The 18,832-nt window shown below is 45.8% G+C and overlaps 1 protein-coding gene across 1 annotated transcript; it reads right to left on the bottom strand.

Annotated features, from left to right (window-relative positions):
- Positions 1 to 7,244: 7,244 nt before the first annotated feature.
- GP9 (glycoprotein IX platelet) lies at positions 7,245 to 9,498 on the bottom strand. The gene is made up of 2 exons (XM_066195329.1): positions 9,404 to 9,498; positions 7,245 to 8,251 (listed from the first exon to the last, which is right to left on the bottom strand). Exon 2 carries the CDS (start codon positions 8,243 to 8,245, stop codon positions 7,649 to 7,651), a length of 597 nt encoding a protein of 198 aa, XP_066051426.1. The 5' UTR covers positions 8,246 to 8,251; positions 9,404 to 9,498; the 3' UTR covers positions 7,245 to 7,648.
- Between the last annotated feature and the right edge of the window lie 9,334 nt (positions 9,499 to 18,832).

Here is an 18,832-nt window from a genome sequence, read left to right as displayed (position 1 = left end):
GGGACCGCCTCAGGACCGCCCCGCTTCAGCGCCGGCACCGCCCGGGGCCGCCCGGGACCGCCTCAGGACCGCCCCGCTTCAGCGCCGGCACCGCCCGGGACCGCCCGGGACCGCCTCAGGACCGCCCCGCTTCAGCGCCGGCACCGCCCGGGACCGCCCGGGACCGCCTCAGGACCGCCCCGCTTCAGCGCCGGCACCGCCCGGGACCGCCCGGGACCGCCTCAGGACCGCCCCGCTTCTGCGCCGGCACCGCCCGGGACCGCCTCGGGGCCGCCCGGGATCGGCCCCCTCCGCCCGGGATCGCCAGGCACAGCGCCGGGACCGCCCCGCTCCGCCCGGCATCGTCCGGCATCGCCCGCGGCCGGGCTGTGACGGCTCCGAGCGGGGCTCGGTCGCTGCCCCGGGGTCGGTCGCTGCCCCGGGCTCGGTCGCTGCCCCGGGCACAGCCGCGCCGGTGCAGGTCCCCGTGTCGCGGTCCATCCCCCGAACCCATCCTGTGGCGGCTCTGGTGGTGCCGAGGAGCCGGAGCCAGCCGCCGCCCGGGCGGACAGCCCGCACACGCCGGAGTGACAGACTGTTGTGTTTTGCTGCGTTTGTGTATTTCTTTCACAGAAATAAATAGGTGCGGTCAGCTGCCACTCAGCCTTCCGGGAAGTGCAGCTGGCTCGCCTCGCTGGCTTTTCATTTTCAGGTCTGGGCTGGGTGTGGTTCGTTTCCAGGGGCACGGGCCAGGGCTCAGGGCTATGGTTTTTCACCCTTGCCGGGTCCTGTGCTGCTCAGAGCCGGCTTTAGAGCTTTAACATCCAGCTACGTGTCTGACCTGTGCGCATGGATGTGTGTGACTACTACATCACATGGTTCTGTGTATGAAGATAAATATATCTCAAGGGTCTGGAATGACTTGTTTTAACTGCTGCTTGGGTTATCTACAAAGCAAAGTGCTCTTTAACAGGTACTCTCCCTTAGGTCACGTGAAAAATCAAGATGCTAATAAAAATAAGCTTTACTAATAAAATACATTGACAGAGTGCATTTTGTCGTTCTGTTCTTTGTACCAAAGATCAGCTAAATTCCATCCTCATCCTTTCAGGTTATAAAAATGTGAAATGAAACTGTTTTATGGCAAAGACTGAGAGGTAAACTGTCCCATAGGTAGTTGTGCAGGAGGAGAACAACCTGATTATCTCTGCGCCAGCACAGGCAACCAGGCCAGCTTGGCTTGAATTGCCTCTGAAATCCATCTATTTTGGGGTGGCTCCATGATTATTGCTTTTCAGGTCTGGTTATGTATATTTGGTGATCCATGGTTACCTTCCAGCCAAGAGCAGAGGTGTGAGTACTCAGTCAGGCTGGACCGAAGGTGTTGTGTTTCTGTAGGTGGCAGCAGAACCGTAAAGTTATAAGGAAATTACTGACACATAAACAGGAATGAATTCGAGGTCCAAAACTCCTCCAGCCAAGGATTTGTATTGAGTACTTCTAAGCTTGCAGAGCCTACCCTTGCTGTGAGAAGAAATGAAAATGTTCTCCCTCGTGGTGGCTCTTAGCGATGAAATTGTCTCTGTTCTGCAGCTGTTCAGCAAAGTGTGTGACTTTGTCATGTGTGTGACTTTGTCACGGGTGATGTGCTCCTCACCCCACACGAGTGTCGTGTTTCTTATCAGCCAAGTTCCAGAACAAGCTGGGAAGAACAACAACAACAAGAACAAAAAAAAATAATTGTAATAGTATTCATGAAATTTTCCAAGTTAGGCATCTTGAACGTTGGAAACCATCAGCTATTTCCAGTTCCTTTCAGATGACTCAGTTGTGGAGACTGGCCTCTTTGTCGTTTGAAATACTACATTCATATGCACAGCTTAATCATCTTCTGAATGAATGAAGTACAAATCCTCCTCTGCTTGGCTTCTGGAGGCTTTTATCAATCTTAGTCACCCATCCTTTTTTGCTGGTCTGTGCTCTGTAGAGGATGAAAGGCAGCAATGGCACGGGTTTTATCTCACGGGGTGTGAGGACACACCACTGCAGAGCCACACCAGTTACAGAACTGATTTCTTAAACGCCGCTGCTAATCAGCCTCAGGCACTGAAGAGTGGCTGATGAAACCAAGCCCCTCGGTTCATTTGGCCCATCCTCACAGCCAGTTCCCTGAGCTCCTTGGTGACCTGCATCACCTTGGTTGGAGCTGCACCTTCAGGAGGACAGGCTCGGGGAGTTTTTGGGTACCTTTAGCAGCATTTGCACCCACCAGGATTCCTGCCTGGCATTTCCAGTGCAGCCAGTCCCACAGAGCAGCAGGGTCAGAGCACACGAGCTGGGATTTACCAGCTGGCCTGAGGCTGTGTGCCCATGAAATACTGCACAAAGCGCTAAAGACTCAGTAAAGAAACACCTGGAAAACTGCAGCGTTTGCTGGCTCCTTATTCTTTTTTCAGACATCCTAAAATCTGGGCTTTCATTCTCCTCGGGTCTGTTTGGGATCCCCTGATATTGTCACAATGGCTGGATTTTTTTGATGGTAAATTTTCCCTGGTACAGATTGCCGAGGGAGCTCAAGTTGTTTTAATATATTTGGGCCTTTAAAACAATGATGCTGCACATCAGTTAGGTAGGGGAATGGTAGGGGGAAAGACCCACAAAGGGATTTGATTTAATTATTTTGTTTTACTTAATCTACATTTTTTCCCTTTTTTTGTTTTATCACACTTTGATAGGATGAAGCCATAGTACAAAGTTGTTAGTCTAATTTGAATTTGCATCAATCATGACTCTAGGAGAACAGAAGAAATAAAACCTCAGTCCAGTTTCAATATAAATATTGAGCTGTGACTTTGGGAGCTGTAGCACCAGAAAATTCCAGGCATGTCTAAAAATGTTTAATCACAGTGGAGAAAACAAATGGAGATTGTATTGCCCAGTGTCCAGAATTAGGACAACTCAGGTTTCTGCCAATAGAAAACAATTTATGTCTTGCACCTTCGGGACAGAAAAGTTGTCTGGAAACTCTGGGAAGAGCTGGCAGTAATTGGCAGCTTGTTGGGGAAATCTCGGCCCATCTCTGAGGTCTTGGAAAGGGTGGCAAACTGTCGGGAACTTCTGTCCCTGTCGAATTTAGCAGCCACTAGGTGCCAATGTTGGTCCAGTTTCAGAGCAGTCGGACAAAGCAGTGCCTGGCAAAGGAATCCCTTCGTGGGCTCTGAGTTTCTGCCGTGCACAGTTTGTGTCCTTTCATTGCCCCTTCCCTTCAGGTTGAAATCGCTGCTGGTTTAGTTTTTGGCTTTCCGTCATCCAGCTTTTGCAAAGTGCAGCTGCACATGAAATTACTGGGTTTTGCAGTGTCCTTGCGAACTCAGGGGAGTCAAAAATACCCTCAGGTCTAAATGCTCTGCTGTCTTGAGGGCAGCCTTTGGTGATTCTGCTTCCTTCTGCTTTGCACTGCCGCTGGAGGGAGAGGGTTGCAAAGGTCGATTTTATCTGGATGTGTCAGGTTCCAGAGCCCTTCTCCGTGGCTGTAAGAGGCGATCCATGAATCCTTGTCAAAAAATAAATTATTAGTTGAGAGGTAAAACCCTTTTGACCCCTAAAGAGGAGACAAGAAAGATGATTCAAGGTGGAAAGGGAGGCTGCAATCCATCCCTGCTGACACTCCCTCCCCTAGAGATCAAGGTCATTTAAGAAAGGGCTTCGTTTGAATTTTTTCCCCTTGTACTAAGATGAATGTTCTGTATTTCTGTAACCCTATTCCTTAATAGTATTCTGGGGGAAGAGGCTTCAATCTACTTTCCCCGGGAAATGTCCTGATGCAAAACAGCACCGTGCAACTTTAACAGCTCTAGATTCCTAGAGAGCTGGATGCTTGCTGGTCAGACAAGCCAAGCCAAATGAAATCTGAGCAAAATTCTGTCAAATGAAATCCGAGCAAAATTCTGTCAGGCACATCCCATTCCTTTTGCCCAAAACGAAGATGCCAGGTCAGGCAGTAGCTGTGACATCACTGGGATAAACATTGGGAAGGGCTGCCGGGGAAGGCACTGGAGAGGCCACGTCAGGAGCAAATTGCCCCTGGGAAGGAGCTCAGTATAAATAGCAGCCATGTGGCCATTATGCAACTGGAGCAATTTGTTGTCACACACCCATTATTGAGTGTAATCTGAATTTCTTTGGAGTCAATGTAATGGCAAAATATTTACGTGGGTCCCAGCAACAGAGCTGCAGCACTTTGGGAAATTGTTTTGTGCTCTGGAAAGTAAAGGCATTAAGATAAATAAACTTAGCATTCCTGTGCACTGCAGTAAACCTAGCACCATCAAAGGAGTCATTAGGTGGGAATTGTTAATATTTCAGTGCTGACATTTCACCTGTTGGCAGAGAGAGTAAAATCCTATCATTCAGGTATAAATCGTGCCACTGTTTTTCCCACTTGCTCAGCTCCACCCTTGGCATCTTCTGGGCAGCTCCTGCCCCGGCTCCCCTGCTCCTGCTGTGCTTTCCCTGGAGCTCCAGTGACCTCAGCAGCTGCTGCTGCCCGAGGGCAGTCCTGCTGTCGTTTTCTTCCTGGATTTGGAAATTCTCCTGTCTTATAAACGAGCAGAAGTGCCTCAGTTCTTTCAGTTCTGGTGCAGAAAAGAGTATTTGCAGCTGACTTCAGCAGTCAGCTCCAGGGGGGCAGCACCCAGAGGAGTGACATCAGTGATGCAGAGCCAGACACTTGGACTCCACAAGGCAGAGTCACTTTTACTGGGCGAGCTGAGCTGTTTTATTTTGTTGAGCAGAGCTGAGCTGTTTTATTTTGTTGAGCAGAGCTGAGCTGTTTCGTTTCGTTGGGTAGATCTGAGCTGTTTGTTTCGTTGGGTAGATCTGAGCTGTTTCGTTTCTTTGGGTAGATCTGAGCTGTTTGTTTCGTTGGGTAGATCTGAGCTGTTTTATTTCGTTGGGTAGATCTGAGCTGTTTTGTTTCTTTGGGTAGATCTGAGCTGTTTTGTTTCGTTGGGTAGATCTGAGCTGTTTTGTTTCGTTGGGTAGATCTGAGCTGTTTTGTTTCACTGGGTAGATCTGAGCTGTTATGTTTCGTTGGGTAGATCTGAGCTGTTATGTTTCGTTGGGTAGATCTGAGCTGTTTCGTTTCTTTGGGTAGATCTGAGCTGTTTTGTTTCACTGGGTAGATCTGAGCTGTTTTATTTCGTTGGGTAGATCTGAGCTGTTTTATTTCGTTGGGTAGATCTGAGCTGTTTTGTTTCACTGGGTAGATCTGAGCTGTTTTATTTCGTTGGGTAGATCTGAGCTGTTTTATTTCGTTGGGTAGATCTGAGCTGTTTTGTTTCTTTGGGTAGATCTGAGCTGTTTTATTTCGTTGGGTAGATCTGAGCTGTTTTGTTTCACTGGGTAGATCTGAGCTGTTTTGTTTCGTTGGGTAGATCTGAGCTGTTTTGTTTCACTGGGTAGATCTGAGCTGTCTTATTCAGCCTGCTCTGATCTCAGGCAGGGTGGTTCTTAGGGAAAGAGCTGCCTTGTGTTTTATAGAGCTCCAGAGCTGAGTGTTAGCACGTTGGTCATAGTAATCACGTTCTGTCAGGATGGTGGGCCTGTAGCACAAAGGAGAACAGCATTTTGTGATGATGGAGCCTTGCAAACTGCCCTGGTGCATAAGCTCGAACAACAGACCTGGAATAAACTCTGAGTGAAGCCTGGCAGAAAGCAAGAAGGAAGCTGAACAGAAGTCGTTCAGCTTGAGCAATGCTGTTTGCTCCTGTGTTAGCAAAATATGGAGAATTTATGGGCAAAAAGGTGATTCACATACTGTGTTATTTAATAAATGAAACCTGAATATATTCTTCACATTAATTGAGTTTCAGTCTACACAGAATTGCTGTTCAACGAAACTTTTCTGTGTGCTGCACTGAGGTTTTGCTCAATAATGCTGACTCTGGTGACTTGTTCTGCCCAGTGTGGAAGCAAACCTCTTAACATTTTATTTTATTTTATTTTATTTTATTTTATTTTATTTTATTTTATTTTATTTTATTTTATTTTATTTTATTTTATTTTATTCTATTTTATATTTTATTTTATTTTATTTTATTTTATTTTATTGTCATCCCAGCAGTCACACCTGTGATCCCAGGCTGTGCAAGCAGATGCAGCCACCAGCTTGCCCCTTGCAGGCAGGATGCAGTGACAGTTTCTGGGTGTTCCAGACCTATTTTGGGAGTGCTCCCTGCGTGTTTCATTTTGATAGCTGATGTATTTTCCTGCCTTTGCACGCTGTTAGCAACTGCAGTGGTTTTTGTGCAGTTTGATGGAGTGTGTGGCTTAAGCATGACACAGTGGCCCTGCCAGATAAACACTGAGTGTTACTTTTGAGCCCTTACTTAGTTCCCTTTGCAGAGGTGTTTTTTTGTTGTTGTTTTTGGGGTTTTTTGGGGTGGTTTTTTTGTTTGTTTGTTTGTTTGTTTTTCAGATAAAACCCAAATGGATGGAAAGTTATAAATACAACGCTGTTCTGGTAAAATGTGAACTACTGCCATGGAAGACATTCCCTCCTCTTTCTTCTTATAAGGGCAGAAAAGTTCTCTCAATTATTTTTTTTTCCTGTATTCTGTGCATCTTATTTGATGTGTTGGTTGGTGTAAGCAGAAATGTTTGCTAATTGCTCATTTTTAAAATATTTGTACTATTGAAGCCATGCCCTAAAGCAGTTTCCTATTTTATGCATATCCAGTTTATAGGCACAGAAGAGAGGGATAAGCTTTTTGTGTTAATGATTTATTTCATTTTGAGGAAACAAGAAATACCATGTAGAAAATTCCATGAGGGTTGGCAGAGTGCATTTCTCCTGTAATATTCTGCATTTTTACAGAATGGTGGCTGTCTTTTAAAAAACAGAAAAGCTCAGTGCAGGGGAAATATTCTAGAAGTATCTCCAGAAGACAAGTTCTGGAAATATCTTAGAAATATAATCAGGAACGTTTAGAATCATGAAAGAGATCAAATTTGGGTCAATATGAATGTTCAAGAAGCATCCATTATTTCACATAGAATGCTTTATTATTGTACACCCTCCAGGAAATTCAGTAAGATTTAAAATTATTTAGCTGATTATCTTCTCATCAGCAGTCCATCTTTATTCAATAAGGGATATATTCAGTGTCTGGTCTATATAATCTCGGTGGTTTTGGCGGCAGGAAGCTCCTGAACCTGAGCAAGAGATGGCTGAGCTGTTCTGCACACAGGAATGGTCCTACCAAGCCCACTGGGACACCAGGAGATGGTGATGGGCTGTAAACTCACAGGGCCTCAGTGAGAAAAGACTTGTTAAAATATCACAATTGGGGTTCATCCCCATATATTAAAAAGTGGAGGATGTGGGGATGTAAATCTTCTTTCTGTAAGAGCTGATAATTCCGTGGGGAAATGCTAAGTTAAATGATTTTTTAAAATGTGGAGACTGCTCTTCATATGAGTAGATGGCAGCAGGATGAAACTTGCCTTTCCAAACTTCACCACGCTTCTTTTTGGATGAAAATTAAATCCAGCTTGCCAGACTTTGAGCTTTTTCAGCATTGACCATTCAGACCAGAGTTACCAGTGCTGTTGCTCTTTTGTTGTGGAGGAGTTTGAAGTTTCTGTCAGGCTGGTGGCAGCGCAGAGCTCACTGGATCTTGCAGGTTTTGGGGATGTTCCTCCTCAGCAGCCGGCACCCCAGGGCGAGCTGGCAGACCAGCTTCTTGGCAAACTTCAGAGCCCACGCCACTAAAATAAAGGTAATTACCACTCCAGCAATTAAAACGAGGTCTCTCCAGAAGAACTGGAGACACTTGGTTGGGAGGAGCCTGGTGCAAACGCCCAGATCACTCCCGGTGAGCTGCCCCAGGGGTTTCATCCTCAGGTGAGCGGGGCTGGCGCACCTGAGCCGGGCGAGCGCGGGCACGGAGAAATCCTCCAGCCAGAGCTTGAGGTACAGGATGTGACAGTCACAGTGCCAGGGGTTGTCCCAGAGCTCCAGCTCCTGCAGGTGGCCCAGGCTGTCCAGGGCTCCAGCAGGGATGGAGGCCAGGCTGTTGTTGTGCAGGTGCAGGCTGCGGGTCAGGCGGGGCAGGGCGGGCAGGGACACCAGCCCCCGTGAGCTGCAGTCCACCCGTGTCCCCCACGCCTCCTCCAGGGACCAGCAGCTGCAGGGGGATGGACAGTCCTCACCCAGCGCCACGGGGAGCAGCAGGGCGCAGCCCAGCAGGGCCAGCAGCTCCATCTCCAGCTGCACAAACAACAATGATGAGGTTTATCACCATGGTTCGAAGTGCAGAACTGAGGCCTTAAGTTTTGGCTTTTGTATTTTCCAGATTCTGCACCGCCTTGGTACGTAACTCTGAACTTCATATGAAGCGTTAGCCAGTTCTCCTCACAGTTCAGTCACACTAAACAATCCTTTTCCAGCCCAAGGACACCACACCACCAAGTGCAACCAACAGGGAATTGAGGGGAGCAAACTGGGAGGATGGGACTTCAGAACCTGAAGCTGTAATTGAACAATTAACCCCAATATGTAAAGGGACCAAACCTTATAAAAGTGTGAGACCTTGTGACTCAGAGTCCATCTTGGGTCCGTCGTGTGTGGAGCCGTGGCCAGGCTCTTGTCCTGCCCAAGGTGCATCCTTTGAAGGCCTTTTAATAAATCCCTACTTTATTCCTTTAACTCTGCCTAGCCTCTGTTCTAAGTAGCCTCTCCAGGCATCAGAAGCACGGCAGTTATTTCTTCCCCCAGGTTTAGGTTTCTGCAATTAAAACTTTAGCTTTCTGTAGGTCCCACAGAACCGTTCTCCCCAGCTTCAGCACAAACGCTGAAGACAGAGCACAGTTCTTCCCTTTCCTCTCTGGTTCATTGTTTTTCCCTTCAAAACTGTACAACAAATATCATTGATCAAAATTCTGGGACAGAATGTCACCAGGACATGACGGGAAAAACCAGTTTAGTTTTAGGCAAAGGTTTCTATTGTGCTTCCATATCTGCATAGATCTGGTGTTAAAATTGTGTGTTTAAACCAGCTTTCAAAATGAAGCTTAAGAGATTGAAGAATTGCAAATGCCTGAAAATCTTCCTTCTTTCTGAAGCCGAAATGCTCACCTTAACCCTCTCCTATGTCAGTGACTTATTCTGAGTATCTTTGCTCTGAACCCAGATACTCATCTGTGATTTTTCAAGAAATCTACCGGAGCTCTTTTCCCCAAAGTAAACATCTTAGAAGGACAGACTAAGACAGATGGTTAAAAAAGTGAACTGATGTTTAAGGAAAAGACGATCTCTTCTGATTTAATATAGAGACAGCAAGAAACCCAAACTCAAACAGAAAGAAGGACTGTGGCAAAAAGGCAGAAGGGAGAGCTGGGGAGGTGCCTGGCCGGCACTTACCCTGTTTGATCCCTCTGGATCCCTTTCCCTCTGCCTGCTGAAGGGCTGGAGTGTGGATGGCAGTGCAGGCTGAGTGCTCAGAGTCCCCAAGGAAGTGTGGCAGGGAAGATGAGCTTTCCCCAGCTTTTTCCTGTGCAGGATGCGGCAGCACCCAGCGCAAGCTGCTATTTATGGCATAAAGTGCTTGGGGTGGGTCTTGTGTTTGCTGCCACAAGATCAGCCAGAAGCACCAGGCATTGGCATCTCAGATTTTTAGGGTCGTAGCTTTTTGTAGGCCAAATGAGGATTCTTCATTTAAGAGGATTTATTAAGAGCCAATTTGGAAAAAAAAAAATAATAATCTGGTATAATCTTGTTAGGCTATGAAAGTTTTCTTTTTTTTTTTTTTTTTCCATGGAGAGAGAATCCATTTGATGTTTTTGTGAATGAGAGAGGCTCAGTCTCCTCTCAGTAGAGAGGGATCTCTGGACACTCTTGTTCCCCAAAAAACCCCTCTCTCCTCACCTCACCCCCTGAAAGCATTTTTTCTCTGGATCAGCTTTCTTTGGAGGCCTTGGCTTGTCCAGTGAGTTCTGTGTCTGATTATTCAGGGAGGGGAGATTTCTGCTTTCCTTGTGCTTCAGAATAAAAGCTGCAAGCTGGAGATAAAAGTGCACATCAAACGTGTGTGACCTGCTGAGAGCAAATTCAGGCAGAAGATGCCATTATCTTTTCTAGTCACTTTTAAGGAGTTACAGTCATTTATTGCTGTCAGTGACCTGTTCTTGACCTAGAAAGGCAGAAGTTTGCTCCAGCACTGTTTCCATCTCCACTGCTGAAAAAACTGCCCACCTTACATTGCCAATGCACAGCTTCTCATTTAAAATCTCTCACCTTGATTAATTCTGTTCTTTTGTGCTTTCAAATAGGTTGGTGAGAGCAGACTGACCAAAATATATCTCTGTAATTGGATGTGATTCACTGGTAATTAATGAATTCTACAAGTAAGCAAGAAGAAGGATTTAAAAAAAAAAATCAATCACAAAATTCATTCTCACATCAAGGAATATTGCTGGCAGAAAGGAATTAAAGAAAAACTGTTGTTTCTCTCAAATCTTTTTGCCTGAAGGCCAAACCATTCCTCTTCCCTACTTCACTCTGCAGAAGTTGCTTTCAAAGCCTTCTGAGCATTTCCACACGGGAAGACTCAGAGTTTCCTCCTGTCCATTATTTTTTCCTGCTGCACATTTATTGTGGTTCTGCCTAAAGGGGTTTTGCCTAATGTAGCTTTGCCTCTGTCAAATCAAAACTCCAATTTCCTCAGATCATTCCACAGGCAGATGAAGTCTTGTCATTTAGGAAATTCTCCTCCTAAACTGTACTGCACCCATTTTATCAAGAAATCCTCTCTCCTCCCGCCTGTTCTCATAAGGATGCTCCCTTTTGCAGTTTTCCCCGTTCAGAATTTCCCCCAGTGATTGTTCATTTTCCCACTAGGTGTCATCCGAGTTATTTGGTTCTCAAATGTTGAGCATCCCCCGAATCGGCCCTTGAGCTGTAATTTCTCAATTCGAAAGAATTGCCTGAAAGAACGAAATATTGTGCTCTTTTTTTAGGGTATTGTTTTCCATTGTCTCCAAAAAATAAAATCCGAGGTACAAAATATATTTAGTGATCTGTCTAAATCAGAGGGCTAAAAGCACATGTTCGCGTTTGATGGAACTCGGAGGGTTTTGAGCCTGTTAATGAAAATATTCACGGTCAATTTGGATTAACACAGCCTTGGGCTGGGCAAACTGGAGGCTCTGTGCCCCTCTCTGCCTTGCTGGCTTTGCTCTGATGAAAAGTTGATCTTGTCCTAGCTCTTTATGCACAGTCACTGTCATTAAAAGTACAATCCAGTGCTCCAGGCAGGCCCAGCACAAGGCTGCATTTCTGAGAATGTTTTATTTAGGATTGGGATTGAGCTGGCAGAGCAGATCTCCTGCTCTCTGTTTTCTGTGCGTGTCATTCAATTAAATTGCAATATTCACTCTGGAAATAGCTGGGATTGGTGCTGATGGAGGTTCGGTGCTTGCACCAGGCTAAAGATGGTCCAAATCACCCCCATTTTCACCATTTCCTGGTATGAATGGCTGCATGTGGAATTATTTCCAGTTCCAGATTATTTCCCTGCTCTGTTCCAGCTGCCTGGGCCGTTGTTTGTTGAATTCCCAGAGTGACAAAGAGCTGCCCATGAATGTCCCTTGCTCTGCTAACCCTTCAGGCCAGCCTGCTACAGGTGTTGAAGCCTCTTCACCCATTTCTTGCACAGCAGCTGCAGCAGGGTTGTGAAATGCATGAGATTGTTCAGCACTCTGAGGGTTGTGGTGTGGTCCTCGTTTAAGGAGAGTGGTGACAAACTAAAGCAGCTAAACCCCCAGGTGAACCCTGCTATTTTCTGCTCGAAGGGTTGGAAATGTAGGAGGCAGGGCATTGAACTTCATGGCCACGCTGAGCAGTTGCTCTTGGAGAGATCAATTAGATATTAATTCGTGTCAGATGTAACAGACTACACTGGGAAAGCCCAGGTGAGGAGTTTACCATGGGAGCTCACTGCAGAATTCTACTCAGCGTCCGTAGTGGATGAAATGGTTATTTTTATGCTGTCCTTTACAAAGCTTCATGGGTTTTGAAATAAACCAGCCAGCTCTGGGTATCTATCCAGTGATAAATTAATTTTGCCCAGTGAGAGCAGCTCCAGCCCCATTACTCCTGCCCCACTGATGCTGTGTTTACACCCTGACTGTGGGGCCCAGCCCCGCAGATGTGCCCAGATGTTTGCAGGAGAGTTTGCCCGGACTCCTGATCCCTCATCACTGCAGACAGATCTGATCCCGTTGTGCTGAATTCCTGCTGCCAGCAGCTGGATTGTGGGGAATGTTTTGCCCACAGGAGATGCCAGAGTGCAGAGCTGGCCTGGACAGTCCTGAGCAATCTCCAACTCTGCAGCCACAGTGTTTGCTGCATTATTGCCAACCCCAGTTCCCAGTTCTTGCATTGCATCCTCAAACCCTGATATTTGCACTTCAGAGCAATGTAGGATTTTTTTAAAAATTATTTATTTATTTATTTTTAAATGGGCTTGATATTTTGAGCCATTAAAATTCACAAATTGCAAGCCCTGCTCCTGGTCCTTAAGGCTGCAGACTGCTAATGAAAGCTGCCCAAGTGCCTTGGGTTCTGAAAGAAATCCTTTATCTAGTGTGACCTGTGATAAAATCTCAAGAGCTGAAAGTGCTGCTGTGCTAATCCTGTTATTTCCTATCACTGAATGCTGATATACAAACAATTTGGAGAGTCAGTTTGATCAAGCTGGCAGCTGAATTAACCACGTGGTCACTTATATGAGGGTATAAATAAGCAGCAGTTCCTCTGAGGAGAATTGTGCACTCATTAAAAGATGCTGCAAGCCTCTTCCTGCGTTATCTGATTATCTCTTTGCCCTCATTTGGTGTCTCCAGCCCAGTGCTGGTGACTGTGAAACTTCCCACGTTTCATGGAGCTGGTTGGAGGTTATTTACAATTTATTTCCTCATCAGTTTTGATAAATCCTGGCGGTTTGATGCTGTCCTGCAGTGCCACTCGTGGTGTCATTCGCTCCACGCAGACAGGCACAGCATCCCTGCCTGTAACAGGGAAAGCAGAGCCTGCAGTGAGAGGAGAGCTCCCTGTCCTCTCTAATCAGCAGCTCTGGAATCACTCAGGGTTTGCCTCGTGCCTTGGCTGCTTCTGCACCTTCAGCTGCTCCAGCCAAAGGGCACTGCTCGGGCTTGATGACTACAGAGAACCTGTCAGCTTTGCTTTGCAAGGTTTTTTTAATGAGGACTCATCCCGTGAACTGTTCTGAGATATGAGGTGTCTTCAGCTGAAAGGACGAGGAAAGAGAAATCCCTGGACTTCCCCTTCCCATTAAGCGGCGCTCACGGCCTCCCTTCAGTGGCACTTTGGGCTGCTTTAAGGACCTTTCACTGTGATCTAAGCAGTTTTGGGAGATCAGAGCCCTTTCCCTGAGGTTTTGCTTCCATGCTTTGCTTTTTGCCTTTACTCACCATCTCCATTCCTTCGGATGTTCCAGCTGGTTTCCTAGTGAACACAATTGTTTTTCCTTTTCTTCTCCTTCAAACTCCGTGGCATTTCTGATCAATCTCCACGAATAAAACCAAACTTGGAGCAGGGAGATCTCCTTTCCAGAATACAGGATCACTTACCTCCAGTTCCACCGCTGAAAAAGCTGAGCAGAGCTTTTACCACACATCTCAGCTTTTGCTCAGTTTGCATGTCCGGCACGCGGGGAAAACACACCGAAATCCCATCAATTCTTTCTTAATCTTGCTCTGAAATTCAGCGGGATGAGGAGGAGTGTCCCACTGCTGTGAAGGCAGCTGTGCCTGAAGGGTTTCACTGAGCTAGGGACGTGCTCGAGGTGCTCTGTTCAGGGATGTTCCTGGCATTAACCTGAGGCCAGGCAGCACAGCTCTCTGAGCCCCAGCGTGTTTTGCACTGGACTTTCGAAATGGGTATAAATCTTGTGGCTTTTAATATTTCACCCACCAGACTGCTGAAATAAGTGCACAGAATATGAGCAGGAACAGCATCATCAGCTTGCAAAGCAACCAAAATTTAATTTCCCCCCACGTTTTGATTTTGGCAATACCACTGCCAAGAAACCCCCCCTCATCAACCAGAGTTAATCACCCATGTCCTTAGGCAAAAATCTGTGGCAAGGGCTCAGTCCCTTTTGCTGTTTTAAGCAGCAGTTAATTGATGCTGATGTTCCAAGCCTCAAGCAAGTTCCTTTCAACTCCTTAAATATCTCACACCCTTTTGTTTTCAGGCTAGAGGTGATTCTTCTTCACGTGTAAGGAGCCAGGTAAAAAAACCCCAAAAAACCAAAGGAAATAAGGATAAAAAGAATTTCCAGGTCCTGGGGAAGAAAGGGGGAAGAAAGTTCAGCCTGGAAGAGAATAAGAGCAATTATCTAACGATAACATTGCAGTGCAGACAGTGGGTGAAGAAGAAATTCTGTGTTTAATCCGATTGTGCCAGAAGGTGAAATGGAAGCGTGTGCTCACTTCTGTAATCTAAAAATTCTCGGGGATCTTTTGATGGATCTCCAGTTCTGAATTTTTGTTTTCATTGAAAACCAGGGGTTTTTTGGGTGAGAAACACAAGGCCCTTCCCCTACACCTCCTTTTTCCCCGATTAGCTTCCTCAGTGACCCAAGACTTAGACAATTTCAGCTGTTTCTTGATGCCTTACATTGTGCCTGGCTGAGTTTATCTACTTGGCTTTTCCTTTGTGTTCAAGCTATTTAAGAGCCGCATTCCCAAACAACACCCACGTTGTTGCTACTTTTTTTTTTTTTTTTTTTTTTTTTTTTTCTTCCCCCCAAGGCCATTTTCAGTCAAGTAGCAAAGGAAAAGGGAGGGTTTTACTCCCTTTTGCTGCTTTGGAGCGCCAGGATATAATTTCTCGAATGCTTCAGCATAGGGATGCTTGTGTTGGCATCGGCAGACTGACATCTCTCAAAAATTATTCAGAATCATTTTCTTTTCAAGAAGAAAAACTTTCTTATCTAAAATGAGCAATTCCTACCAGCCCTAATTTGCAGGAAATGCTGCCTGACCCCCCTTTGAACTCAAGGTCTGCTTAAATGCTCTCTGGGTAAGAATATAATAGGGAAAGATAGAATTATACATATAAGTGTATAGAACTATGTAACCCTGATTGTGATTCCTTTGGTCAAAAAGGCAAAATAAAGATTTTGAATCTTTCATTAACCCTGTGGAAGGTTTCTTAGGTTGGTTTTAAATTGCATCTTCTTTGCCACATTTTTTTTTAAACTATATGTTAATATATAAGAATCTCTCCAACTTTCTTTGATCAGAACTGCTGGAGATTTACATTTATTAAATGAGGTGAAGGTCGATGTTCTTCCTGGGAGACTGCATTCAAAGCACTGAGTTGCAAAAGGGAAATACTGAAAATTAGAAGCTTTTAAAAATGGTTGTAGCATTTATTATAATTCTATAGGCATGGAGTTCTTGACAAGAAGGAAAAACCTACCTGAATAAATTGCATGTGGATAAAACCTATCTAAAAAAATTGCAATTTCTTTATGGATAGGTATTTTAAAGGATGTTTACTGTGCTTTAACCCTGAAGCACCCCATGTAAATCACAGGTAAGAGGAAATCTAAACCAGATTGGCACTGAGTGACAGGTAGAAATATTTAAAATGTTTGAAACAACAGGAAGATAATTTTAACCATCTGATTATTTCAGATTTGAGTTGTTTGATCTGATTTGGATAAGTAATTCTTTATTCCAAAGCAGATTTAAACTGGTGGGATGCCCCAGTGATCAGGGCTTTCATTCAGGATATGGCAGCGCTGGCTTTAATCCCAGAAAATACAGGTTTTTTTGCTGCAAAGTGGAGCAGCTCCAGTGGGGAAGGTTGAAGAGAACCCAGCAGGCCAGCAGTGCAAAGGGCAGGGAATTCAGGATTCAGGGAATTCAGAGGAATTCAGGACGCTGTGGGATAAATCCCTACTCAGTCACATCCAGTGTTCCCCCTCCTGGGTGAGAACCACACCCCTGCTTGGGCTGCAGAACTCTTGGAGCCGTTCACATCAACAAAATAAAGGTCAGTTTGATGAAGTGCACCTTTTCTGGCCTTTTTCACTTCAGGACAATTCCCGTTCTGCTTGCCAGGTTTGTCCTGGCTCCGGCTGTGTGGAGGGACTGAGGCATCACCTCGTCCTCTGCCACCCCCCGGACTCCACCTGCCGGGTCCTTGGCACTCTCTGGAGGGCAGAGGCACAGCCCAGGCTCTGCCAAATCCAGTCCGGGAGGATTTTCTGTCCCCCAGCAATTCTCTGTCACCCAGCAGTTTTCTGTCACCCAGCAGTTTTCTGTCACCCAGCAGTTCTCTGTCACCCAGCAGTTTTCTGCGCTGCTGGGTGATTTCCATGACCCCCATTTCTCCTCTCAAATCAACACCCAGCATAACTGCTGAATAATTTTTAACACAGGTGAAATGTTAAGACATGAACACAGGTAAATAATTCTTCTTTTATTCCTCAGCACCTCGGGGTGCCAGGTGCACGGGGACAGCGTGGCTGTGCTGTCACTGTGTCACCTGGTGTCGCCCCTGTGCTTCCCTCCCGCCTGTGCCCCCCATCCCCTTGTGCAGAGGTCACTGCTGGGATCATTCCTCGTCCTCCCTGCATTGATTTTCCACCTTCCTCAGACTCCCAGCTCCTGCTGGGAGCTCCCAATTTCCATAATGATGTGCTTAGCAATCGTTGCCATGTGCAGGATTAATTTCACAGTTTGGGAAGGGCAGGCTCACTTGCCAGACTGGATTCTTTTTAGTGTCAACTCTGCTGAAATGGTGACATCATTTTCTCCTCTGTTGTCTGGTAACTTTGAATTTTTTTTTCCTTTTCTTGACTTTTTTTTTTTTTTAACTTTCTGAACAGAAATAAATTTTTCCCTCCTTATTATTCAAGCCAGATTTTTTTTTTTAAATTGCAAACAAATCATCTCTTTTTTCACATGAGCTGAGGCAACTTTTAGGGTGTCCTGGCTTTCTGCTGGCCCTGGATTGGGGTGCCCCCAAAGCCCCTGGCCCGTGTACACACTGTGCACTCACAGCCTCACTGCCTGGAGGTGGGCAGGGATAATCCCTCTGCACCGAGGTAATTTCTCTTCTCATAACTGTGTAAAAGACTCCAAGATTTTGGGGGGGGGGGGGGGGTTTATTTAGCACCCTTGCACTGAACCCTGGCTGGAGTGGGGCCATGAAGTGAAAAATCAGCATTTCTGTGTCCACACCTGCTGTTACTTGTGCGGAAATTTTTATTTGGCAGTGGTTGGACAAGGAGTGATGGGGAAGAAAGAAAGAAAGAAAAATGTGAGTTATATTTGCTCTTTACTTGTGTGACAATTAATGAGTCAGCCACAGCCTAAACCACAATTCCAGTGTCCTTCAGAGATCGCCAACTGTTCACTTCCAGCAGGAGTTAGCACCAGGTCTCCACAATGCTATCTTTCAGCAGCAGATGCAACTTTAAAACTATTTGTGTTTATTCATCTGGGCAGGAATGAAGAGAATCTGCAACGAGGAATTTCCAGGGATTTCATACAAGTTGCTGGACTTAGTTCTTTCCATTTTTAGTGGCAGCAGTTTATGGACCCATATGCTGATTTTTGTAATTAAATCTGTTTCTGAATATAAGGCAATGTCAAATGTCCTGTAGGATTTGCAAAGCCTTCCTACTTTTTACTTTTAGGTTCCTTTTTGCTTAAAGAATAGGAACAGATCAGCAAGCTTGGAGTTGCTGTTTCCTTGCATGAGCAAAGGAATAAAGAAAACCAAGGGTTTAAAGGCCTCTACATTATAAACCAGGTCAGATTCTCATGACATTGTATTTTTTCCCATCACACAATGGGATTCAGTGGAAGTGGGAGAGTTTAAGTGAACTTAACGAGATGTTTCGTCAAAGGGACAGTTTCTGGTGATGCAGGGAGGCAGATTCCTCCTACTTATTCTAGAGAGTTTTTCCTCTTACACTTCTCAGCAGAATCTCCTTTTCTGTAGACTCAGAATTGCCAAGTATGATTTACTTTAGAGGCTCAGCCCTGTTGTTTTCCACTCTTCCTGCACTTTTCAACGCTTTGTGATCTTGGCCGTGCCCAGCCCTCGGGAGTTCGGGAGTGATTTGTGCAGTCAATGAAATCCTGGTAAAGGCTGAGCTCAGCCCACTGTGACTTGAAACAATTTCCTTGGATGGAATGGGGGTTGCTGGGTGCACTATTTATTCCTGACCGGGGGAAAAGAACACAACAAACTGGAGAGCTGCAAAAAAGAAAACAAATGAAAGCGATAAAAAATGACACTTGACTGTGCAAGGCAAACCTGCAGCAGGAGCTTGCTGCAGCCAGAGTCAGGGAATGGTTGGAGTCAGGAATAAACCAGGAGCCTTTTCATGCTGTGATAAACAGGAATTCTGTGTCCCAGCTCATTTCCACCCTCTAACAAGAGGGCTGCTGCACCAAAGGTGACCTAGGAATGGTTTCCATGGAAGGGCAGGAGGAAACGATATTGAAAACCTGAGCCCATCTGTGAGTGACTTTGAAATGACTCTGGGGAGCCGGTGACATTTTTGGGCGCCCATCAATCCTTTGGTGGATGAGTCAGTGGTGTGTCTCAGCCCTGGGCATGACAGATGTTTGCTCATGAGCAATTAGAGGCTGTTCTGACTTCTGCTGTCCCCAGAGCTGATCTCTGCTGCTGGAACCTGACAGGAGAGCAACTTGTCCTGCTGTGGGCTGGGCTGGCACTGCCTGGGAAATGGATTTGATTCCCACCATCAGTTCAGAAACAAACAAACAAAAAAATTCC

Source organism: Chamaea fasciata, unplaced genomic scaffold (assembly GCF_029207755.1).
Source record: "Chamaea fasciata isolate MVZ Bird 193981 ecotype frontalis unplaced genomic scaffold, bChaFas1.0.hap1 SCAF_13, whole genome shotgun sequence".
NCBI lineage: Eukaryota > Metazoa > Chordata > Aves > Passeriformes > Sylviidae > Chamaea > Chamaea fasciata.
The sequence above is the reverse complement of the archived record's forward strand: the minus strand, read 5'-3'. Positions and strand labels throughout refer to the sequence as shown.